The sequence below is a fragment of the Malaclemys terrapin genome, chromosome 10 (assembly GCF_027887155.1).
Source record: "Malaclemys terrapin pileata isolate rMalTer1 chromosome 10, rMalTer1.hap1, whole genome shotgun sequence".
NCBI lineage: Eukaryota > Metazoa > Chordata > Testudines > Emydidae > Malaclemys > Malaclemys terrapin.
The window spans coordinates 57,719,586-57,744,744 of NC_071514.1; the positions used below are offsets into that span (position 1 = coordinate 57,719,586).

General features: G+C 46.8%; 1 protein-coding gene across 2 annotated transcripts in view; it reads left to right on the forward strand.

Moving 5' to 3' along the window:
- The window catches only part of LOC128844500 (syntaxin-binding protein 4-like), a 113,528-nt gene that overhangs the window by 17,072 nt on the left and 71,297 nt on the right, over positions 1–25,159 (forward strand). The window contains exons 1-2 of one of the 2 annotated variants that reach the window (XM_054042294.1): positions 11,374–11,457; positions 16,772–16,845. In XM_054042294.1, coding sequence (XP_053898269.1) covers positions 11,411–11,457; positions 16,772–16,845 — 121 coding nt within the window. In that variant the 5' untranslated portion in view covers positions 11,374–11,410. Of the gene's footprint in view, positions 1–11,373; positions 11,458–16,771; positions 16,846–25,159 lie in introns of those variants that run through there. The other variant, XM_054042293.1, reaches the window with a different exon arrangement.

Sequence of the window (25,159 nt, forward strand, 5' to 3'; positions counted from 1 at the left end):
TCATTGTGACCGCTCTGGACAGCACTCTCAACTCAGATGCACTGACCAGGTAGACAGGAAAAGACCCGCGAACGTTTGAATTTCATTTCCTGTTTGCCCAGCGTGGAGAGCACAGGTGACCACGCAGAGCTCATCAGCACAGGTAACCGTGATGGAGTCCCAGGATCGCAAAAGAGCTCCAGCATGGACCGAACGGGAGGTACGGGATCTGCTCGCCATATGGGGAGATGAATCGGTGCTAGCTGAACTTCGTAGCAGTAAAAGAAATGGCAAAGTATTAGAAAAGGTCTCCAAGGCCATGAAGGACCGGGGCCATAACAGGGACACACAGCAGTGCCGCGTGAAAGTTAAGGAGCTACGGCAAGCCTACCACAAAGCCAGAGAAGCAAATGGAAGGTCCGGGGCAGAGCCGCAAACTTGCCGCTTCTACGCGGAGCTGCATGCCATTCTAGGGGTGCAGCCACCACTACCCCAACCGTGTGCTATGACTTGGTCAATGGAGAAACACACAGGGAAGACGGTTCGGGGAACGAGGAAGATGAGGATGGAGGTACTGTAGGTAGCTCACAGCAGCAAGGAAGCGGAGAAACCGGTTTCCCCAACAGCCAGGATATGTTTGTCACCCTGGACCTGGAACCAGTAACCCCCAAACTCACCCAAGACCCTCAGGGCACACAGGAGACCTCTGGTGAGTGTACCTTTGTAAATATTACACATGGTTTAAAAGCAAGCGTGTTTAATGATTAATTTGCCCTGGCAATCATGGCCAGTACATCTACTGGAAAAGTCTGTTAACGTGTATGGGGATGGAGCGGAAATCCTCCAGGGACATCTCCAGAAAGCTCTCCTTCATGTACTCCCAAAGCCTTTGCAAAAGGTTTCTGGGGAGGGCTGCCTTATCCCGTCCGCCATGGTAGGACACTTTACCACGCCAGGCCAGTAGCACGTAGTCTGGAATCATTGCATAACAAAGCATGGCAGCGTATGGTCCCGGTGTTTGCTGGCATGCAGACAATATCCATTCCTTATCTCTCTTTGTTATCCTCAGAGTGATATCATTCACGGTCACCTGGTTGAAATGGGGTGAACAGGAATGTTCCCCGCTGTTAACCACGTGGTGGGGGGAGGGGTGAAGTGATCATCCTAGAGAATCGTGTCTGTGTGTGTGTGTGGGGGGTGGTTTACTTGGGTTTGTGCCGCATGTTAACCCGGAAACCGCAGCCCCTCCTTTTACATTGGAAACCCATTTTAAATGGCCAACCCAATTCATCCTTGATATGGGAAATGCGCTGCTGTTTGAAACCTTTCCCGCATGTTAAGAAGGTTAAAAAAGCCAAAAGACTGTGGTTTACCATGGCTGCCTGCAAGCTGAAATATGTTGCCTGGGGCACTGCGTGAGTGATCTCTCATACCAAACCGGCAGGCAGAGGAAAAATGCGACCTTGTAACGAAAGAGTGTACCCATTGTTCTCTAAAATGTGTCTTTTTTTAACCACCTCTCCCTTCTCCTCCACCAGCTGCAAATGTTTCTCCTTCGCAGAGGCTAGTGAACATTAGAAAGAGAAAACTGAGGACGCGGGACGATATGTTCACCAGATGTCCTCCCGCGCTGATAGAGCACAGCAGAATGCGTGGAGGCAGTCAATGTCAGACATGAGAAAAGCACAATATGAACGAGAGGAGAGGTGGCGGCCTGAATGGTGGGATGAAAAGAGCAAGTGGCGGGCTGAAGACGATAGGTGGCGTCAGCTTGCAGACAGACGGCAAGAGTCAATGCTCCGTCTGCTGGAGCATCAAACTGATATGCTCCAGCGTATGGTTGAGCTGCAGGAAAGGCAGCAGGAGCAGAGACCGCCGCTACAGCCCCTGTTTAACCAACAGCCCTCCTCCCCAAGTTCCATAGCCTCCTCACCCAGACGCCCAAGAACACGGTGGGGGGGCCTCCGGCCACTCAGTCACTCCACCCCAGATGATCGCCCAAGCATCAGAAGGCTGGCCTTCAATAAGAGTTAAAGTTTTAAAATGCAGTGTGTCCTTTTCCATCCCTCCTCCCCCACCCATCCCAGGCTACCTTGGCAATTATCCCCCTACTTGTGTGAGGAATTAATAAAGAATGCATGAATGTGAAAAAACAATGACTTTATTGCCTCTGCAAGCGGTGCTCGAAGTGGGGAGGGGAGGGTGGGGTGGTTGGTTTACAGGGAAGTAGAGTGAACCGGGTCGGGGGGGGGGGGGGGGTTGGAGGGTTCATTAAGGAGAAACAAACAGAAGTTTCACACAGTAGCCTGGCCAGTCACAAAACTCGTTTTCAAAGCTTCTCTGATGCGCACCGCGCCCTGCTGTGCTCCTCTAACCGCCCTGGTGTCTGGCTGCGTAATCAGCAGGCCGTTGATTTGACAGAGGGAGGGGGAAGCAAATGAATACAGAACAAATCTATTTTTTACATCTTAAGACGACGGTGCAGCGTGACTGATAGCCCTCGGCATCTTTCTGGGTGCTTGGCAGCAAATACTGGGCGCTTGGCAGTTAGTGTATTACGATGGCCTTCAGGCCTATTGCACAATCTGCTGCTCAGGGAAGATTCTGCTAATGTGCGATGATCCAACTTGTAATAGGACGGTTACCAGTCGTAATACACCATCTACTGCCAAAAGGCAAGGGGCTGGTGCAATGCAGCCCCACGGCTGCCAGCCCCACAGCTGCCAGCACCCAGATTGCCGATGAAGGCTACCAGTCTACTGCACCATCTACCGCCAAAAGGCAGTTAGCTGCTGCTGCTGTGTAGCAATGCAGTCCCACGTCTGCCGGCACCCAGATGACATATGGTGACGGTGAGCTGAGCGGGCTCCATGCTTGCCGTGGTATGTTGTCTGCACAGGTAACCCAGGTAAAAAGGCGCGAATCTATTGTCTGACGTTGCTGCGACGGAGGGGGAGGGGCCTGACGACATGTACCCAGAACCTCTCACGACACTGTTTTGCATCATCCGGGCATTGGGATCTCAACCCAGAATTCCAATGGGCGGCGGAGACTGCGGGAACTGTGGGATAGCTGTGGGATAGCTACCCATAGTGCAATGCTCCGGAAGTCGACGCTAGCCTCGGTACTGTGGATGCGGTCCGCCGACTAGAGCACTTAGAGCATTTTATGTGGGGGGACACACAATCGGCTGCATACAACTGATTTCTATAAAACCGGCTTCTATAAATTCGAACTAATTTCGTAGTGTAGACATACCCTTAGAAACAAAGTGATTTCCCCCTCCCCCCCGCCCTTCTTAAAAACTCTCTCCAGCTCAAGGGAAAGGGAGCAAGGGACGTTGTTAAAATGAAAGCCTTATCAATACTTTACATTTCAAACGCTTTAACTGTTTCTCCTTTTATTTATCTTTAATAAAAGGTTAAAGGATTTTTGATAGTGTTTGCCATGGCACGAAGCAAACTAAAGCTTCTGTAGGCCAACCCTGGTTTAACATTAACCAGTGACTGTGTTATGTTAACATCTTTTGGTCCATTTATTCCATCTAAACTAATACAACATTTCTGACAGCCGGTGTGGGGCCTGGAGGGTTAATACAGACTTAGAAGCTAACACCTTGGCAAACAATTGTTTTCAAAGTTAGTGTTAAACGAAAAACAATGGTATTTAAATCCTTAAATATTCTGGTCTTTTTTGAAAAAAGCATGCAAAGCAAACTGTTTTTTTGTTTGTTAAAAAAGTTAGCTTTAAAACAATGGTTAACGTTTTAAAATGACAAAGTATTTTTAAGAAAAAGCAAAAGTAGTAAAAATTAAGTGTTTTTAATTAAGTTGCTAAATCAGCCTGGCTCTCTTGTTAACAAAATGCTAGCTTATACCAGGGCTGCTGCTGCATTAGCTATAAATTAAACTTCAAACCACCAAAAGGAAGAGTTGTTGCAACACCAAACATTTTGTAATTGTTTTGTTTTTAAAATGTTGCGCAATGTTTTTGTTCTGTTTTGTTGTTTGTTTGATCTGTGCATGTGAGACGGCAGAATGCTAGTGTGGCAGGTTAGCTTTCCTGTAAGCGGCTAAGTTGCTACGATGGCCATTTTGTCCTCTCAGATGTTGGTGGTAAAGGTAGTGGGCAAGGTCTGTTAGACTAGGGTTACCATACGTCCAGATTTTCCCGGACATGTCCGGCTTTTGGGGGCTCAAATCCCCGTCCGGGGGGAAATCCCCAAAAGCCGGGCATGTCCGGGAAAATCGGGAGGGCTCGGTGGTGCTCGGCCGGGCCGGCGGTGCGGGGCCGGGGGCATGGTGCCGGGCCGGGAACCAGGGTCACAGTGCTGGGCCGGGCGCGGGGCCGGAGGGAGAGCCGGGGGCGCGGTGCCGGGCCGGGAGCCGGTCAGCCGGGCCGGCGGGGAGCCGGTCAGCCGGGCCGGTGGGGAGCCGGGCCCGCGGGGAGCCCGGTCAGCCGGGCCGGCGGGGAGCCGGGCCGGCGGGGAGCCGGGCCGGCGGGGAGCCGGGTCAGCCGGGCCGGCGGGGAGCCGGGCCCGCGGGGAGCCCGGTCAGCCGGGCCGGCGGGGAGCCGGGCCCGCGGGGAGCCCGGTCAGCCGGGCCGGCGGGGAGCCGGGCCCGCGGGGAGCCCGGTCAGCCGGGCCGGCGGGGAGCCGGGCCCGCGGGGAGCCCGGTCAGCCGGGGAGCCGGGCCCGCGGGGAGCCGGGGAGCTGGGGGGTGCGCCGGGCCGCCGGGGGCCGGCAGTGCTGGGCGGGACACTCCCGCGGCCCTGGCCCCGCCCCCAGCCCCGCCCCCGCCCCAACTCCGCCCCCTCCCAAAGTCTCCGCCCCCTCCCCTGCTTCCCGCGAACATTTAATTCGCAGAAAGCCTGAAGCTTCCCACCCCCCGTGGGCCCGGCGCACCCCCGGCTCCCAGCCCCGCGGGTCCGGTGCACCCCCCGGCTCCCAGCCCCGCGGGCCCGGCTCCCCGACCCTGGCCCGGCTCGCGGCCCCGCGGGCCCGGCCCGGCGCCCCAACCCCACGGGCCTGGCGCCCCGACTCCGGCCCGGCTCGCGGCCCCGCGGGCCCGGCCCGGCGCCCCAACCCCACGGGCCTGGCGCCCCGACCCCGGCCCGGCTCGCGGCCCCGCGGGCCCGGCCCGGCGCCCCGACCCCACGGGCCTGGCGCCCCGACCCCGGCCCGGCTCCCGGCCCCGCGGGCCCGGCCCGGCTCCCCGACCCGGCTCCGCGGGCCCGGACCGGCACCGCGCCCCCGGCTCCCGGCCCGGCTCCCGGCCCCGCGGGCCCAGCCCGGCCCCGCGGGCCCGGCGCCCCAACCCCGGCCCCGCGGGCCCGGCCCGGCTCCCAGCCCCGCGGGCCCGGCGCCCCGACCCCGGCCCGGCTCCCAGCCCCGTGGGCCTGGCGCCCCGGCTCCCAGCCCCGCGGGCCCGGCGCCCCGCGGGTCCGGCGCCCCGACCCCGGACCGGCACCGTGCCCCCGGCTCCCGGCCCGGACCCCGGCCCCGCGCCCAGCCCGGCCCGGCACCATGCCCCCGGCCCCGGACAAAGAGGCCCCGGCCGAGCCTCCCGATTTTCCCAGACATGCCCGGCTTTTGGGGATTTCCCCCCGGACGGGGATTTGAGCCCCCAAAAGCCGGACATGTCCGGGAAAATCCGGACGTATGGTAACCCTATCCTAGGTGGAATTGGCTCATGGGAGCGATTATGTTGTAATAATTTGGCCTACAAATTTACTTTAATTGTAAATTCAACCATAAAAAGTGATTGTAGCTTCATAAAATGTCTCAATAACCCATAACGACAAATGTTAAAGGTTAAGGGTACAAAAGGGAGACCAAAAAAACCCCTGAATTAGTTCAAGCAAAAAGGCTTACTACTGTAACTCAAGGAATGTGTTAAAATCATGCTAAGAAAACAATGAATAAAATTTAAACAAAATAGTATCAAAAACTAAGCTTAATCAGTAAACAAAATAATAAAGGAATAGGCTATTCCCTCCTCCCTTCTCTTTGTAAGTCCTTAATTTTTTTTTTAAGAAAGTCTTTAACTACTAAAAAAAAGCTTCACCGTCATGGCTACCACCCATACTGTCTGCTAAAACCCTGGGGGCCTTTGTCATCCTGATCCTAAAAATGTCCTAACCAAACTGGGCCAAAGAAGAAAGACCCAGATGACATTGCCACCTTTTCTAGCTCCAGCTATGTTCCATACACCATCTAAAATAAAAACCTACTTAAACAATAGCAGCATCAGCTCATCTCAACTAACTTCTTTTCTTCCCCTCCCCCAAAAGACAGTACTTGCCAATCTTTAATACGAGCTAAAAATGGTCGGTTAAGAATATTTTTCCTTCTTAAAAACTCTCCAGCTCCAAAAAAGGGCATTTTTTTTTTTGCCCCCAAAGCCTTATTTTATACTTTACATTGCAAACGCGTTAATTATTTTTCCTTTATCTTTCTTTAAATTGTTGTAATTTATTATTAACATTAGCCATAATATTAAACCTAAACCTAAAACCTCTATATGCCAAACCTTGTTTAATATTAATCTGTATCTAAATTATATGAACACCTTTAGCCCATTTATTCCAGCTATACTAATAGACAAGCTTTGTGGCACATGCTGTTGAAGTATTTTACAGAGCACCATGAGCACGATGACAGATCTGGAGGATCAGAGGAGGGAGGGGGCACGTCAGCCAGTGAACTGGCTGCACAGTGCAGCAGACCAGGCTGCGAGGTCATGCAATGAGTGAGCAAGCAAGATGTCTGTCTGCTGGGTGGGAGGTGGGGCCAGTCAAGCCTGAACCTCAGACTAAAGTAGTCATCTCAGGGCAAGGCATGTCAGGCCACCAACTGGCTGAAGCCCTCTGTTGGTTGCTGGCAGATTTTCTCCATCATTGGCTTCTCTGTGTCACTTCCCTTCTCCCTAAGTCTGATTGTCACACCTATCCCATGTCGTTTCCTTGGGCAGGTCTCTCTCCTTGTGCCCTTCTTGTGCTCTGCCCTGTCCTTGTTGCTGTGTTTGAGTGTTTTCTGTTACCTCTGAGACTGTCGTGTCATCCTACAACCAGTCAGCACTGAGAACAGGATGTAGTCACCTGCTAGGGAGCAAGGACACCAAATGCACCCATTCCCAGCTAGGAAAGTATAACCAAGCAATTCAGCCTTTTCTTGCCTCCTCGTGCTATGGGCCCTGAGCTGGAGCCACCACTTGATGTGCCTTTTTCCTCTTCCTGCTGCTTGCTCCTTAGAAGCAGGGAAGAAAGGAAGAGGGAAGTGTAGAAGAGAGTCTCACCCACCCACAGCCTCAAGACTATGGGGCATGCAGAAGCTTCCTTTGAGACATGGCAGTATCCTCAAACTTCCTTTCTTCAGTTCTGCTTGTGTTCTCATGCACGGCATCAGTGTACAGGTACCCAACGAGGGACCACTGATCCAGCTCCCAAGCTCCTGGAAGAGGCTATTTTATTATCATGAAGGAGGTGGGAGTAGCACATCCAGGTGAAGTTCTGATTTAAAAAGGCCATCCTCCCCTCTTATGAGAAGTGGTGTGCTCCAGTGACTAGGGCATTGGATTGGGATGCCAGAGGACTTGGGGTCTAGTCCCAGCTCTGTTACTAGTCTGCTATGTGACCATGGGCATTTCACTCTACCTTTTGTGTGCCTCAGTTTCTCCATCTAAAATCCACGGATAATGATACTTCCTTTGTAAAGTGCACGGAGAGCTGTTGATTGTTACGGTAAAGCCATAACTTCTGTGCACAAGGTATGCTTTTGGGTACCCTACAACTTCCTTTTCTGATTGGACTTCCAGGATGCCCACTTACTGCATATGGGGGAATCCTTCTATCTGTGCATTTTCCTTAGAGAAAGGGACAGCCATTTCTAGGTTCTGCCCTTAGGATTAACTCCAGGATCTAGACTAGGGTGACCAGACAGCAAGTGTGAAAAATCGGGACAGGGGCTGGGGGGTAATTGGAGCCTATATAAGAAAAAGACCCAACAATCGGGGCTGTCCCTATAAAATAGAGACATCTGGTCACCCTAATCTAGACTCTTTAGTGATAAATGTCTGCATCAGGAAGAGTGCACATTTATCCTGAATGGGATAATCTATTTGTTCCAGCAGGCATTTTCACCAGTCTAGTAAGAGACTGGGATAGAGTGTTACAGCCAACTGAGCATGACAATATCTGACTATGACTTCCCACCAGAGAGAGGATTCCCACCTGCTGCATATTGCCTAAGGCCCTAATGTTTTGGACCCTGGGAATCTGATTGTGCCTGCCTGATCTGGACAGCTAAATCTCCCTGGGTGACCACTCTGTGCCTTAGTTTCCCCACTGCAAAATGAGGATAATGATACTGACTTCCTTTGTAAAGCATTTTGAGATCTGCTGATGAAAAGTGCTAGATAAGAGATAGGAATTATGAGAATTAATGTTTTCCCTATTTTAAACTATACACACATTATTCTCAAGGAACGGCAATTACTTTACCAATAAATATTACTGTCAATGATTACATATATTTTCTTTTGTCAATAACGCTTACCACTCATAGTGTTTTTCACCAATTGATCTCAAAGCAGTTTACAAATGTGGGTAAGCATTATCCTTCTCCATTTAGTCTCATGCTGAATCAGCGCACAGCTGAGAAAAGAACCCTGGAGTCCTGACTCCTAGCTTGCTCACCGGATCATGGGGCACGTTTAATAGTATCTACATTTAAAAAAAATTAGAAACTGAAATAAGGATAAAAAGACTAATATAAAAATAATTGGAAAAAAATCCCTGGATTAGATTTCAGGTTGATGGTGTATGACGAACTAGGCTTTTCTTTAGATGCGTATATTTTGCTTGTTTGTTAAGTCAGTTAAGGATGTCCTTTACTTTTCATTTCATTGGTCTTTTAAATGTTTTTTGGGGGTAGGGGCTGGAAGTGGTGTGATAACATTATCATTACTTAGTGATCCAGACCATAGTGAATTGCATGTGTGTGAAATTTTCTTTTTGTTTGTGTGTGTGTGTGTGTGTGTGTGTTTGTTTTTATCTTGGCTAAACTCTCTGGGTTAGATTGGCGTAACTCCATTGACTCCAATAGTAGTACATACCCACTGGTTTCAGCAGAGCTTTGCCAAAATATTCTAGCTGAGAGTCTGGCCCATGAGCCACAAAAGGTTAATTTTGTGACTCATTTTATTAGCAATGATTCAGGGGGTTTCCTGGCCTTGTATAAAACAAGTCATGTAATGAGTCTTAGCGGCAGGATAGAAATACTCTATTATTGTGGTTTTGGAAGATTATCCGTGCGTTAGTGGATTTGGAATATGATTGTTACAATAACCAATAGGCGCATAAAAGGTTTGAGTCTGTTTAAAATATCCATTTACAAATGAGTTGTTGCAGCAGGCCTGCCTGAACTAGCCTCCACCATCCATGTGTTTTGCTGTTTGGTGAGGGAGAGCATTTTTGGAAGAGTTGGGCAAGAACTGCAGAAAAATAGAGGTCCAGCGGTTAGGATACTTGTCTAGTACTTTGCGGATTTGGGTTCAAAGCTCTGCTCTGCCACAAAACCTCCTGTATCACTTAGTCTCTCTGTGTTTGTTCCCCATCTCTAAAATGGGGATAGCAGCACGGCCTTACCTCACAGAGGTGTTGTTATGATAAATATACTGATGATTGGGAGGCACTCATACTTCAATAATGGGGACCATATAAGTACCTAGGACGTTTAGATAGCTAGAAACATTATTCAAATAACCGTCCCTCACTCCCAGATTCACTTTGACCACTCAAGCAAATCTGTATTCACTACAGCTGGTCAACATTTTCTGAGTTTTCATCTTTTTGACAAAAAAATTCATACATTTATTTTAAATGAATAAATTCACATATTTGGAAGATGGTTTCAACCAGCTAAAGAGCTGGTTGGAGCTTTTTATTTTAAAATATTCATCACATCAATAAACCCCTTTTTTTTTTCCCTTTTAAAATCGCAGTAAAATTTTTTGAAAAAAATCCACATTTGTTGTGTTTGTTTTTTTTTGTTTTTGGTTTGGTTTTTTTTTTTGACCCAGAGTAGTATTCACACCAGAAGTGTTTACTGGCCCTCTTGAAAGTTCTTTGTGGATATAGGAATCATCCTGTCAACGAGAAGTAACAGCATCATGTGACTTTGGGTGATGAATCACCAGCTCAGGTAATGAACGCTGAATTGAATGTATTCCAAGGCAGTGCTTGTGATGAGATTAGTACTTATAAACCATTTGTTGAACAATTCCCAATTTGCTCTTGGCTATCAGAGCAAAGGTCTGGAGAACCAGAACCAGAAAAGGAAAATACCTGACAAATGAACCCATAAATACACATTTGTCTCTCTAGGAGTTAATACCCACTTCAAACACTGCCCAATAGCAATTCAGTCCTGCACCAACTGAGATTCATTTCCCCACTGAGTTTAAAGCAAAATTCCCATTGATTTTAACACGAACATGGTCAGGTCCTGAAGTTGGTATAGTGGAAAGGAACATGGTGTAATGGTTAAAACAAAGGATTTGGCATCAGATCAACTATTTCAGGCTCTGCCACTAACTCATTATATGACCTTGAGCTAGTTACCATAACCTTTGTGCCTCGGTTTCCCCATCTGCAAATTGGGGATCATAATACTGCCCTAACTTTGCAGATTGCTTTGAGAGCCTTAGATGAAAGAGACTATTTAAGAGCAAATTATTCCTGTAAACTCTCAGCAGATATTAGCACAGCCAAAGTTGATTTACTTGGTATTAACTGGGCAATGCTACAGCCCAAATAAGATATTAAAGAGGGAAAAACTGTAAACAGTGCAGTATGTTATTACTTTCAAAGCTTTGCTGCAGATTTAAAGCCTTCAGGGACATTAGCAACATGTCCTGGCTTCACCGCTGAAGGGCAATGTTCATGTGTTGGTTATTTAGAGGATATTCCAAAAGGTAAACAATAAATCATCCAATAATTATACCACTGCTCTAATTATGTGTGAGCACCACTGCTTTGAGGAAATGTTCATGTGTTGGTTATTTAGAGGATATTCCAAAAGGTAAACAATAAATCATCCAATAATTATACCACTGCTCTAATTATGTGTGAGCACCACTGCTTTGAGGAGGGGGCGGGGAGAGGATGAGTGTGTATATATAGATGTCTTTGCTGTTTGTTCAGGAAGGCACTTGCGATAGGCCATGCTGGTTTTGTTTGGATTGCATAAGCTTTAATCTAAAGTTAGAGATGTTTTTAGTTGATCTGTGTTAATGTTGGGTGGGAATTAACATGCATAAGAGAAGATCATGTGACCTCTCCCCCTTTTCCATCGCTTTATCGGATTCCTGCCAAAGCACAGTGGCTAGAGGCTAGCTGGGCTGGGCTGAAATCACACAACCCAGAGAGCGAGATGCCAGCGATCTCAGTCCTTTACAGAGGCGCCGTCATTATTAGCAGGTAATACCTCTGAGCAGCAAAACTGATGAAAAATGTGTGGCCGGTCAGAAGAAGGAAAGGAGACTGTGTGGTTGGGCTGGGGTGTTTAAGAGCCTCCTTGGGGAAATACAAAATTCCTGTCTGTGCTATTGATATTTAATGTCCAATCTCATATCAACTGGGCAAGAGGAAGGGAGGATTCCTTTGGTTTCCACAGAAACGTGATTCGGGAGGGTGGGGGGGAGGGAAGGATTGTGTGTCTGCTTCAGAAAGGGCTGAGACAGTGATGCAGGCTGAGAAAATCAGAAGTGCCTCCCTTAGGATAAGGGGGAAGACTTGTGTTGTCCTGTCCTGGAATATCTCCTGGCCCTTGGTACCTTTCCAGGACTTTGGTTTTTTTCTCTCTAAGCTATGAGTGACTGTGTGCTCAGGATGAAGTAAGGTATAATGGCATGATAAGTGAAAGGGCTAAGGGTTATTAAATTGGAATGAGCATAAAAACTTCCAGTGAAATGCTATTCTGAATAATGAGTTCTTTTGTTTGACTGCCTGCTCTCTTGGGGAAGGTTTCCTTCCTATTCCTGAAGTCCCAGCACTGCATAGGAAGTGATTAAGAACAGAAGACTTTTTGGAAGTCCTGCACACCTAGTATGAGACTGTCTTGTGCTCAGGATTATTTGCTCCGAAATCAGTCCTCTCTGCTCCTTTGCTATGTGTTTTGTATGATTAGAAAACTTGTTCCCTCCAATGTTAACGCTTTGTGTGTTTGGGTTTTTGTTAATTTAGATCATTGTTGGGGGGATCAGATTTAGGGAACATTTTGGGGGTAATTGGCTAGTCACCTGTTTTATGAAACCCCTATCCTGACATTACATTTGAGTTTGGGTTAAAACTCAGTTTCCTGTTAATAACATGGTTTCTTCAGGCACGTATCCAGGTAACTCTGCAAAATTCTGCGTAGTAATTTCAATATTCTTAATTAGGGCCACACATTCTGCTGAAGTAAATTGGTGTAGCTCCATTGACTGATTTACACTAGCTGAGAAATTGGCCCTAGATGTTTATCTAATGCCTTGAATATGTAAAATATTATATAAATATTAAGTATGATTAATATGAAACTGAAGTAGGAGGGATGAAGATTTTTTTGATTGGAAGGTAAAATTCGATCAGAGACTTCGTCTTGGATATTATGGTCTCTGAGGTGTAGTTTCGAGCTGCGTGAAGGTACTTAGTTGGGATTTAAATCTTGGATGTCCCTACAGGCTCTTCTGGAAAAATGCAGGGTTACTCCTCCCATAAACTGTTGCGTTTAGATCCGGTTAACAGGCTCTGCTGTATCCACTTCCATGTTATTGCTGAGACCAAATCATGTCAAATCTTATGCTGAATCATGAAACTTGCATTTTTCCTCCAAGGTGAACTATGGGAACAGGAGAGTGCACGGCAAGAGGCTGAATTAGAGAGGACCTCAGAATTGGGTTTTCATCTAGAATATTTGGGCACTTTTGGCTTGTTAGGTTAAAGTCCACCCACTCCCATGTAACACTGCTGCTGTGAAAGTATCTCAAGGGGCCAGGAGAAGAAAAGGGACCATACTTGAATTCTAAACAGGGCTTTAGTGATCCAAATAAAAACCTGTATTTTTGAGGCAAGTTGAATCTAATACTCAGGCACTCTGCAGCCCCGAGTCGTCTTTAAATAAATAATTAAAGGGCAGAAATTTCAGAGGTCTTCAGCATTGGCCTAACTCTGCTCCCACTGAAGTCAGTCCCACCCCAAATGTCTCTCAAAAGCCTTCATGGTGGGAACTTGAGCTCGGTGGTGCCTCAGGATGGGAATTTGTCTATCCTAATCTCTTGTAGTGCAATATATTGGTGTAGCACTGTCGATGTCAGGGGACTGGATGATGGTGTGCTAATGTGACCTTATTTATATCTATGCTGAAATGTCCGAAAGGCTGGATCTCTACCTCTGTGCCTGGGAGGAAGTCAGAGGCACTATGGAACATACACGGCCTCTTGATACTTCCCAAGTGTTTGAAGTTACCTTGTTAATAAGTTTTCTGTTTTTACTTAATATTGCGACCCACTTATTTGCTTGGGTGTCGGAGGGTGGGAGTCCCAGACTCTGGAGGTCTAGAGCATCTGTTTTTTGACTAGAGATGGCCAGAATGTTTTCGCTAAAATGAAATGTCAGCAAAACATGCCGTTTCATCCGAGCCAAAACATTTTGCTGAGAGAGATTGGTTTCCATGAAATCATAGACTCACAGGACTGGAAGGGACCTCGAGAGGTCATCTAGTCCAGTCCCCTGCACTCAAGGCAGGACTAAGTATTATCTAGACCAGTGATTCTCAAACTAGGGCGGCTGCTTGTTCAGGGAAAGCCCCTGGTGGGCCATGCTGGTTTGTTTACCTGCTGTGTCCACAGGTTCGGCTGATTGTGGCTTCCACTGGCCGCAGTTTGCTGCTCCAGGCCAATGGGATTGCAGGAAGTGGTGCGGGCCAAGGGATGTGCTGGCCGCCCTTCCTGCAGCCCCCATTGGCCTGGAGCAGCAAACCGCGGCCAGTGAGAGCCGTGATTGGCTGAACTTGTGGATGCGGCAGGTAAACAAACTGGCCCGGCCCGCCAGGGGCTTTCCCTGCACAAGCGGCGGCCCTAGTTTGAGAACCACTGATCTAGACCATCCCTGACAGGTGTTTGTCCAACCTGCTCTGAAAAATCCCCAATGATGGAGATTCCACAACCTCCCTAGGCAATTTATTCCAGTGCTTAACCACTCTGACAGGAAGTTTTTCCTCATGTCCAACCTAAACCGCCCTTGCTGCAATTTAAGCCCATTGCTTCTTGTCCTATCCTGAGAGGTTAAGAAGAACAATCCCTCCTTCTTGTAACAACCTTTTATGTACTTGAAAACTGTTACCATGGCCCCTATCAGTCTTCTCTTCTCCAGACTAAACAAACCCAATTTTTTCAATCTTCCCTCATAGGTCATGTTTTCTAGACCTTTAATCATTTTTGTTGCTCTTCTCTGGACTTCCTCCAATTTGTCCACATCTTTCCTTAAAAGTGGTGCCCAGAACTGGAAACAATACTCCAGTTGAGGCCTAATCGGTGCAGAGTAGAGCAGAAGAATTACTTCTTGTGTCTTGCTTACAATACTCCTGCTTATATATCCCATAAAGATTCACTTTTTTTGCAGTAGTGTTACACTGTTGACTCATATTTAGCTTGTGATCCACTATGACCCCCAGATCCTTTTCTGCAGTACTCCTTCCTAGGCAGTCATTTCTCATTTTGTTGTTCCTTCCTAAGTGCAGTACTTTGCATTTGTCCTTCTTGAATTTCATCCTGTGTACTTCAGATCATTCCTCCAGTTTGTCCAGATCATTTTGAATTTTAATCCTATCTTCCAAAGAACGTGAAACCCCTCCCAGCTTGGTATTGTCTGCAAACTTTATAAGTGTTGCACCCCAAAATCCCACCTCTGACACCAGTGTGACCAAGTTCCTCCTCTATCTTGGTGGGTCCTGCGCTTATTGGCGGATTTTCTTGCCTCAGAGATTCACCATGTGGGTTGGGGAACAGCCCAGAGACCTTCCCCTCTGGAAGAAGCCACAGTCCAGGTCAATTGGGAGGTTTGGGGGGAACCCGGGCCCGCCCTTTGCTCCGGGTTCCAGCCCAGGGCCCTGTGGACTGCAGCTGTCTATAGCGCCTCCTGTAACAGCTGCATAACAGCTACAACTCCCTGGGCTACTTCCCCATGGCCTCCTCCAAACACCTTCCTTATTCTCACCACAGGACCTTCCTCCTGGTGTCTGATAACACTTGTGCTCCTCAGTCCTCCAGCAGCACACCCTCTCACTCTCAGCTCCTTGCTCCTCTTGCTCCCAGCTCCTCACACTCGCACTACAAACTGAAGTGAGCTCCTTTTTAAAACCCAGGTGCCCTGATTAGCCTGCCTTAATTGATTCTAGCAGCTTCTTAATTGGCTCCAGGTGTCCTAATTAGCCTGCCTGCCTTAACTGGTTCTAGCAGGTTCCTGATTACTCTAGTGCAGCCCCTGCTCTGGTCACTCAGGGAACAGAAAACTACTCATCCAGTGACCAGTATATTTGCCCTCTACCAGACTCCTGTACCCCACTGGTCTGGGTCTGTCACAATGTACTCTCTATGCCATTATCTATATCATGGATGAAGATATTGAACAGAACCGGACCAAGAACCGATTCCCGCGGGACTCCACTCGTTATGCCCTTCCAGCATGACTGAACCACTGATAACTACTCTCTGGGAACAATTTTCTAATCAGTTATGCACCCACCTTATAGTAGTTCCATCTAGGTTGTATTTCCCTAGTTTGTTTATGAGAAGGTCATGTGAGACTGTATCAAAAGCCTTACTAAAGTCAAGATATAGATAATATTTGGGAAGGTTTTGGGGTGAGAGAGACTCATAGACTTTACAGTCAGAAGGGACCATCATGATAATCTAGTCTGACATCCTGCACATTGAGGTAGTGAACTTCCTCACTTCCACTGGAGGAGAGGGGGAAACACAAGAGACTCTCTAGCTCGGTGGGTACGGCACTGGCCTGGGATGTTGGAGACTAGGTTCAGGTCCTTACTCTGCCTTATTTGGGGTGCTCTGGGATGAAAACTCTGCTCTAGAGCAGGGAGCTGAGCTTGGATCTCTCAAGCCAGTGCCCTATCCACCTTACTATAGAGTGTGACATGATGCAAAAGCGTTTGAACAAAAACGTTGAAAGTTGCCACAAAATGGAGTAGTCCTCCAGTCAGCTCTGATTTGATCAGTGCTCCTCCGTGTTAATTACGTGTGTGCTTTAAAACCTTGGAGCTGAAATCTCCTCCACCTCTTACCAAATTCCTTCATTACAGAATGAGTTGGTTTAAACTGTTTTTGACAGTAGACCTATTGGACTATTGGTCCAAATTCAGATCTAATTTGTGTACCAATGTATGTCTGGAATAAATCCATTAGCCAGAGTGGTGGTGGTCCACATGGACACTGGTTTCATTGAGAACACAAACACCTATATTTTGTGTATATGTGTGTGTCTGTCTTTCCATGTCTGGGTATGTATAAATTAGCTTATGTCTCTGTAACTTTGTGAGGTTTTATTTTTGCCCTCTACCAGCATGCACATTATGCACTGGTTTGTGTCTTTTGAAACGGTGTGTTTTTTGTATGGTTTTATGGGCACAGATTGTGTGGGTGGGGTGGGGGTTTCGGTTTCTCTGTGTGTGTGTGTGTGTGTGTGTGTGTGTGTGACTATTTTAGCCTCTTCAAACTGTATCTGGTCTCTCTTCCAGGACACTCATGGGACCGTATGGAATGGATCGAACAGTGCACTGCATTGATTTCTATGACTGTGCAAATGGGCTGGGTGAGTACTTTGTGTATGTGCAAGCCTCACCCTGGGGTATTGGAGAAAATGCACCATCAAATTGAGCTTCCAACATCTTGAGTGGCGACCTCCTCATGCAGGTACAATGCAGAGGGCTGTGTCTTTTTTTGAATAGCTTCTGGAGTGTGTAAGGGAACTATACTCTTAAGACCATGCTGATCTTGTGGTTAATATACAAGAGTGGGTGATGAGACCTGGATTCTATTCCCAGTTCTGCCACAAACTTCCCGGGTCACCTTGGACAAATCACCGAGGCCCAAATTTTCCACTGATTGTTTTGTGTACCTCCATTTTTGAGTGGCCAGCCGGAGACACCTTGATCGGGGCACCCAAACTAATATTTGTTAAATGTCACTCTTTGTCTCTCTGAGCCTCAGTTTCTCCACTTGTATAACAAGCACATATATATTTCTCCACTGTTGTAAAATATGCTGAGATCTCTGGAAGAAAAGAATTTTGTAGGTGTATTATTTTTATTATATTGTAACATTCAATGATGGGAAATTGAAGCTAGGCAAATTCAGACTGGAAATAAGGTGCAGTTACTTACCAGGGAGGATGTTACTCACTGGAACAACTTACCACGGGATATGGTGGATTCTTCATCACATGGAGACTGTAAATCAAGAAGGGATGTCTCTCCAAAAGATACCCTCTATTTCAACCAGAAGTTATGAGCTTGATGCCAGGATCACTGGGCAAGCTCCTCAGGGCTGAGCTATGCAAGAGGTCAGACTAGATTGTCATAATGGTCCCTTCTAGACTTTATATCTCTGGATACTCTCTTTCTGAAAACAGCCAGGATTTGGGATTGGGTGAATCAAAACGTGGGTTTGAGACCACAGAATGACTGTATTTCACAGAGGTAGTGAGGAGCAAATGACCCTGCAAGCCCTTTAAGACCAATGAAAACACAAAGCTGTCCTGAACACAACTGTTGCTCAGACAGATGCTCCTCTTGACTTCAGTGGGAGCAGGGAGGCCAGCACTGAGTGCTTTTGAAAACCTCACTCTCTCTGAACACCACTCTGGCAATAGGGCTGTCACCATGCTATAGCCCACTCAGACATGCCCCGTCTTTGGCAGCTAGCTGGCACCCCCTTTTCCACTTGGTGATGCTGCAGCCAGATTATGGCTGCCTACTGCATGGGTGTGCTGGGAGGAAGTACATGCCATGCACGCTCTGCTCCTTGGGCACCCATGCAGGGCCAGCCACAACTTGACCTGTTCTCCCTGTTTGTTAGATTGAACTCTGACCTTCACATGAGGTGTGGCTGGGAAGTTTCTGGTGCCTGGCCAGCTGCAGATTATCCATCTCCCAGTGAAAGGTGCCATGAGATAGTTAAAGTAACCTCGTATTCCCCTCTCTTGCCACAAGCAGAGTCTGCAGTGCTGCCCAGGATCACAGAACTGCTGCTCTAGCCTCCTGCGCAGACCTTACCTTAGCAGCATACATTTAATGACTTGGAAGTGCTTTGTAATACCTACACTTTGAAAGATAGGACAGAAACCCAAATTCTATTCTAGTCTATGCTGCATAAAAGTTTAATATCCTATAGACAGATCCTCAGCTGTTGTAAAGTAGCAGAGCTTGGTAGCTGTAAAATATTTTTTCTGTCACCACCCCCCCCCCCCCCGCAATAATTAAATTATTTTTTTTTTTTGGTCACATTTCCATGGAAAATTTTGAGGGTTTTTTGGCTGAAATATTTTGAGGCTGATATGGTGCTGCGGTGCATCATGGGAGTTGTAGTTCTGGTGCCTCGTGCTCCCTTTCTTCTCAATGGGCTCGGCTTCATGGTCAAACCATGTCTCCCATGATGCATCATGCACCTCTTGGTGAGAAGAGGCAGTGCATTGTGGCCGTGGTACATCATGATAGATGAAATCTGGCTGAGGAACCTGGCCTGTGGAAGAGAATGGGAGCATGAGTCACTGGAACTATAATTCCCGTGAGACACCACTATGGCATTTCAGAATCAAAATATTTTGGGTTTTGACCAGTTTTCAGTTCTGTGTTTCAACAACAACCAAAAAAAAAAAACACCCCAAAATAGAAATTGGCACTTCTTATGAAATATTTTAGTCAAAAACCCAATTTCCTGTTGCAAAAGAGCTCCCATGGAAAACTTTCAGCCAGCCCTTTGAGTCAATTTATGCTAATTTACACCAGCTGAGAATCTGACCCATATTTTAGTTTTTGAAAGCATGAAACTGTTGGCTAGGTTTGTGTGCAGTGTTACCAGGTGGCACAGCACAGAAGATGTGGCCCAAGGAGTGGGGTGGAGGCCAAAGTTGGCCACTAGCGTAAAGTAGAGCAGCTCCAAATCCTCATCATGGAGGGTGGGAGCCAGAGTCGCACACGTTATGTTCTGTACGGTGCATACTTTAAAAAAAAAATAAAGATGAAATGACAAATCCATCTGAATTCATGTTGGTGCCTAATCAGTGAGACTCTTCAACAATCATAGCCAAAGAGAGAGAGGTGCTAAGAATTTAAGCTCAGCAGATGAACTAGTAAGTGGAATTTCAGCTCTCCTGAGAAACTAGCGAACGGCTTTTTGGTAACTGTCTATTTTCAGCCGTCTGAGTGAGTTGTTTGACAGTTGTGATGTCATCTCCACTGAAGGAATAGGTCTGCTTCTGTGGAGCTTCCACTCTGCAGATGGGCTAACCTGTGCAATGACTGGGAGCTCAGAGCATTTCCATTATCCAGTGGCTCGGAAATTTCAGCTCCATAGATGAACAAACTTGATTCAGTTGCTGGGATTGGAGCTCTGGGAATGGACTAGCTAGGTCAGTGACTAGAAGCTCAGGAGACTGGCTAGCATGCATTAGCCTTTCACATGTCCATAAATTATATACTTGATCCATATGTTGCTATATCACGTTCTAAAACTGTATCTCTCCACCAAACTCTACCCAAGAAGGGGCAAGAGGCCTTTGTAAAGTGTTGCAATATGATGCAGTTGGCAGTACTGAAGTCTGGTGATTCAGTTTCCAGTGCAGTCCTTCAGCTTTTCTTCCTGTTCTGTTGTGGGACGAGCTATGGATCATATAGCCAGGTAAACTCATCCAAGGTAAGTAACACACTTAAAAAAAATCACTCTTTCAGCCAGAAACGAGAGCAATTACAAGAGTACAGTACTAAAGCTAGCTCTTAGCCAGTTCGACAGGGCTCAGAATGCTATGGAAAAGAAAGAAGCATCTGTGAATCATAGCCTTAACTCCTAACCTATTAATGGGCCAAATTCTGACCCTGGCGTAATTCCAGAGTAACTACATGGATTTAAGTATTAGTCCAGACTTACACAAGTGTAACAGATCAGAGCTAAGCACTAGGTCTGTTCTGTGGCTTTAACTTGAAACCCAAACAATCCCAAATGAAAGCCCAATGTTCCTAAAATTGTAACTTTTAATTAGGAATAGTTCTCAGAGGAAAGTGCTAGTTAAACAGAAAAGCTGAGATCCAGTCATCCTCACCTTCATCATCTTAGAACTGAGCTGAGTGTGACTCACCTGCCACCTGTCCCTGACCCCAGACAGAAAAGAAGCCAGAGACTGCAAGAGTAACAGAGGGAGTAAGAGAAACATAACTGAACATTGTCAGCTTAGGCGTTGAACAGGAGTCTGCTCCACAGTGTCTAGGAGCAGGGATAAAGGTCGCAATCCTGAGGTTTGGTGTGTGGGATGGAAGACCGAGCAATGCATTAACAGGTGGAAAGCACTCAACTTTGAGCAGCGGATCACAACCCGGGCAACAATAATAGTTAGCCCTTACAAAGTACAGTTCATCTACAAAGCTGGATACCCATGACCACCTCTGTTTTACAAATTGGGGAACTGGAGCACAACGACTGACTTTGCCCAAGGTCACGTAGCAAATGTGGCCGGGCAAGGGCTTGAAACCAAGTCTGTTGTTTGTTTGGTGCCTGATCCAATAGACCTTAGTGTCTATTTGGCACCTAGTTGTTGAGCGTCACTGAAAGCCACTGGGGATCATGACCACTAGACTAAACAAACAGCTTATCTAGGGACCCCTTGACCCATAGTGGAGATGAAGATCCAGGAGCACTGTGGGATTATAGGCCTGAGGATTTTTTCCAATGGCAGTGGAGGGAACAGGGTTTGGTGCAAAAGAGCAAGTCCAGGGTCTGAATTTTGAAATATACTGTAAAGAACCTCAAACAAACGCTCTCTGGGTCATTCTAAGCTCTACCCTGACCTGGAATTTCCTCCATAAACCTTTACTCTGTGAAAGAGAAACCATCGAGGACACCCGTACCAAGTCCAGGACTTTTGCCAGAAAAGAAAGATTAAAGAGATCCAAAATAGGCTAGATTATCAGGCCCTAAGTATTACTTAATAAGTATTATCCTGGGGCACGGATGCTATCACAATTAAAGGGGCACTGTCAATTTAATTTTGGTCCCAAATATAAGTTGGGTTAAAATAAGTCTTTCTTTCTAAAACCTAAAAGGATAATAGAAATGTTTCCACAATTTACAAAAAATTCCCTCTCATCTACACAGTTGGCTTTTCATTTAGCATTTAACATCCAAACATAGCTGCACTAAGAACCTGAAAGTGAAATGGATAGAAAATAAAAGGGAAATGATTGTCCTTGATTATCTTTGTTCAATCCAAGGAAATGCAAAATTGACTAAGCGCATATACAGTGACGTGTAAACCAGAATTTAAAAATTCTTTTCCTTCTAGAAGCTGTTATTAGTAACACTCTCTAGGTCCAACATTTGTTCACAATTTAGGATTTTTAAATTGACTATCCTGTTATGGTTTTACCATCAGTTCCATTTAAACACCTGTTTGCATAAGCTTATAACTTAAGCCCTGATCTTGTAAAGATTTATGAGCACGATTAACTTTATGCACGAGTGGTTATATTGTCACTATTGCCAACCACAAGCCCCCGCAAATCAGGAGATTGGCCTAAAAATCATGATTTAAATAATAGTCTTGGTTGCTTCCTAGTCGCTATTGTATCGATAAACATGATTAATAGGTGCTTGGAGCGAGACGTGATTGACTGGATAATGCAAGTCATCATAATGCATACGCATATGCTCACCTCGGCACTATCCTTTTGGGCAAGGAACTGTGCTGATACTCATTTAGTTGCTGGATTGGAATGACTTTGAGGAAGATATTCTGATCTGATGGGGAAAATTCAGGAAGAAACCTAAATAACCCACCTTTATTATTACTATTTATTTGTACTGCACTAGAGCTTAGTAGCCAGGCCAGGACTCTGTTGTGCTAGGGGCTGTACAAACATAGAACAAAAAGATGGTCTCTGCCCTAAAGAGCTCACCATGTAAAATTCAACTTCTAGTCAATGTGGTGTATTCCCTGTTCAACACTTCCATCAGGTCTAACATGATGTAACCCTAAAGGGTAGTCCATCTCCATGCCTGGCCATAGCTTCTAGACGGCACTGTGGCAAGGAGGAGATGCAGTTCTGAGAGAGAGACCTAGGTTTGGAGTGAGTCCTGGATCTGCCTCCCGTGTTGGGTACCACCTTCTTGCTGGCTCTCTCTTGCTGCGCTCCATCCTCCTTGCCACAGGCACCTGTGCCTTTCCATCCGCTGGAAAGCAATAGGGGGCTGATGGCAACTGCAGACACCTGTGGGGAGGGGCTTGCACAAGGAGGGGCTTGCCCCCCAGTAATCGGTGGGGCACAGAACTCCGGCCCCAGTGCTGCAGCAGGGAGATGAGCTCCTCCGGCCCCGGGGCTGTGGTGGGGCAGAGAACATGCCCCTCCAAAAGCCGTCAAAATGTTATTCCTGCACATGCCCCTGCCCGTGGGGTAAGTGGGGAGAGGCTGGCCTGGACCCCAGGTAGGCTCTGCACTGGGGGTGAGTGGTGGTGGGCTGGCAGCCCACGGCTACTTGCGTGGTAGTGACGAGCCCTCATCAGTGCTGAGCAAGCAGGTCAGAGAAGGGCTTATTAAGCTAGTGGATGGCCCGTTGTTCAGCAAAGAGGGAGTCTTGGGAGCTGGGATGGGAAAGAGGAGAGAGATGAGAGTGGACTCAGTCTCCCTCTCTGTTTAGAGCCCTAGGGATGAGTACTCCCTCCTTAGGGTTCAGGGTAAATGTGCAGTCTCCTCCCCACCCACTTCTCTGAAGCCTGGCCTTGTCCCCTTCCTCATGTCTATCTGGGCTATGTCCTGCTCCCATTTCCGGTCATTGGGGCCTGCTCCCTCTGAAATCAGTGGCACTCTCTTGCTGTTCCTCAGCTGATTTCTGTGGCAAAGCCCTTCGTATCTGTCTTTGCCATTGTAGTAATAATAATAATAATTAATAATAAATAGGAGTTTTGCCGGTGATTTCATTGGGACAAGTTCAGGACCACAGTCCTTCATCTTTGTGGCTATCTTCACCTCACTGTGCGTATAACTATCCAGGTCAGCCAGTCACCCAAGACATCGCCCCCTTCTCCAGAAGCTCCTCCATACTACTTCTAAGTTGCTGAGTATAGTAAGATGGTTTCTTGCTTGTCCATCTTTGGTGTCAGGTTTCCCACCTGCCTGTTTTGTCCTTGGCCACATTCAGCCCTGTAATTTCCATTCCATCATACATGCCACATCCTTTGCACCTGCCCCCACAAATGGGGCACTAGTGCAGGTGAGCAGTTGAACAGCCTGACAATTAAGCCACACCAGTGCAAAAGGATCCTATTGTTGTAAAATGCTTATCCAAGAGTAGAAATAGGGTTTAAGCTGTGTCACAATTTAGCCCTTTAGGTTTGATTCTGTATGTAACAGGAGACTCTTCCCCAGGGGTGGCCTGAGTCTGCAGTTGATGCAGTTTCTGCTGCATTAGAAGTAGCTGCATATTGCTGTGGAAAAATCTTAAGTCTCTTACTACCCAAATTAGGGACAGTGTGCAGGGACTAGACCTTTCGAGTGTGAGAGACAGACATGGCCCTTTGCACGGCTTTGGTTCTGATTCTTAAGTGTGTGTGTGTGTGTGTGTGTGTGTGTGTAGGCGGAGCACATGGGGGAGTGGGTGGCTTTGGGGGAGGAAGTTGTTTTGTTTACCAATATTGGAGTTAAAGTCAATGTTTTCCCCTCTCAAAGTTTGAATGTGTCTGAGACTAATACTGTGAGTAATGACTGATTTTAATAACCAGATCGGATTTTCTGCTGACATTTTTGGGGATAAAGGAGGATTTGTAGATACTCTGGCTATATTAAACCATTATTACAATTGATTCATGGACACAAAGGAGAAATGAGTGATTACAGTTTTTTTTAGTACCTAAACAGAGGAACAGCTAGAATCTGCAGTCCTCAAATACACCTGTGTGTGCGTGTGTGTGTTACACTATAGTTGTAATTCTCAGCAATTATATAATTTTACATTATTTCTGTCCCCTATTTTGTATAATTTCTCTGTTGTATTTCTAGCTGATACTGTGTAGAAAGATGCATGGGTGACTGTTGGAGTCCATCATCAGTATAAGTCTGAGTGCCACATAATGAGACCTCAAAGCTCTAGATACTCAGAGGAGACAGAATTGTCCTCTCAGAGCCTGTTAATCACAGCACTTGGTCATGGTAGAAAAGAAATTGTGTCCCCTTAGGTCAGGGGTCGACAACCTTTCAGAAGTGGTGTGCCGAGTCTTCATTTATTCACTCTAATTTAAGGTTTCAAGTGCCAGTAATACATTTTAATGTTTTTAGAAGGTCTCTTTCTATAAGTCTATAATAGATAACTAAACTATTGTTGTATGTAAATTAAATAAGGTTTTAAAAATGTTTATGAAGCTTCATTTAAAATTAAATTAAAATGCAGAGCCCCCCGGATTGGTGGCCATGACCCGGACAGTGTGAGTGCCACTGAAAATCAGCTGCGTGCTGCTTTCGGCACGCGTGCCATAGGTTGCTTACCCCTGCCTTAGATGTTCAGGAGAAAGGTCTGCAAGTCCTGGAGGAGGCTATCTGAGGCTGTCAACATAGTATAACCATTTTTCTGCTAGGCAGGAGGGGGAAAGCAACAGCAGAAAACAGGTATATGTATGGGGGGACTTGGCAGTTTGTAGCCCCTATACACAGAAGAGCTGAGCTGTGTAAATATCCCAGCACAGAAGAGGGTTTTGGGACAGAGCAGTGGCATGTGGCATCAAGAGGTGACAAAGTGACTTGTAGAGGGTCTGTAACGGTTAGGGACACTATTCCAGCCACCTGGCTATTCTGACAGCCAGAGAGGAACTCTGGAACTGTATCCCATCTTGTCGACTACCTCAGAGTTTGCTGCTGTAAGCCTACTCA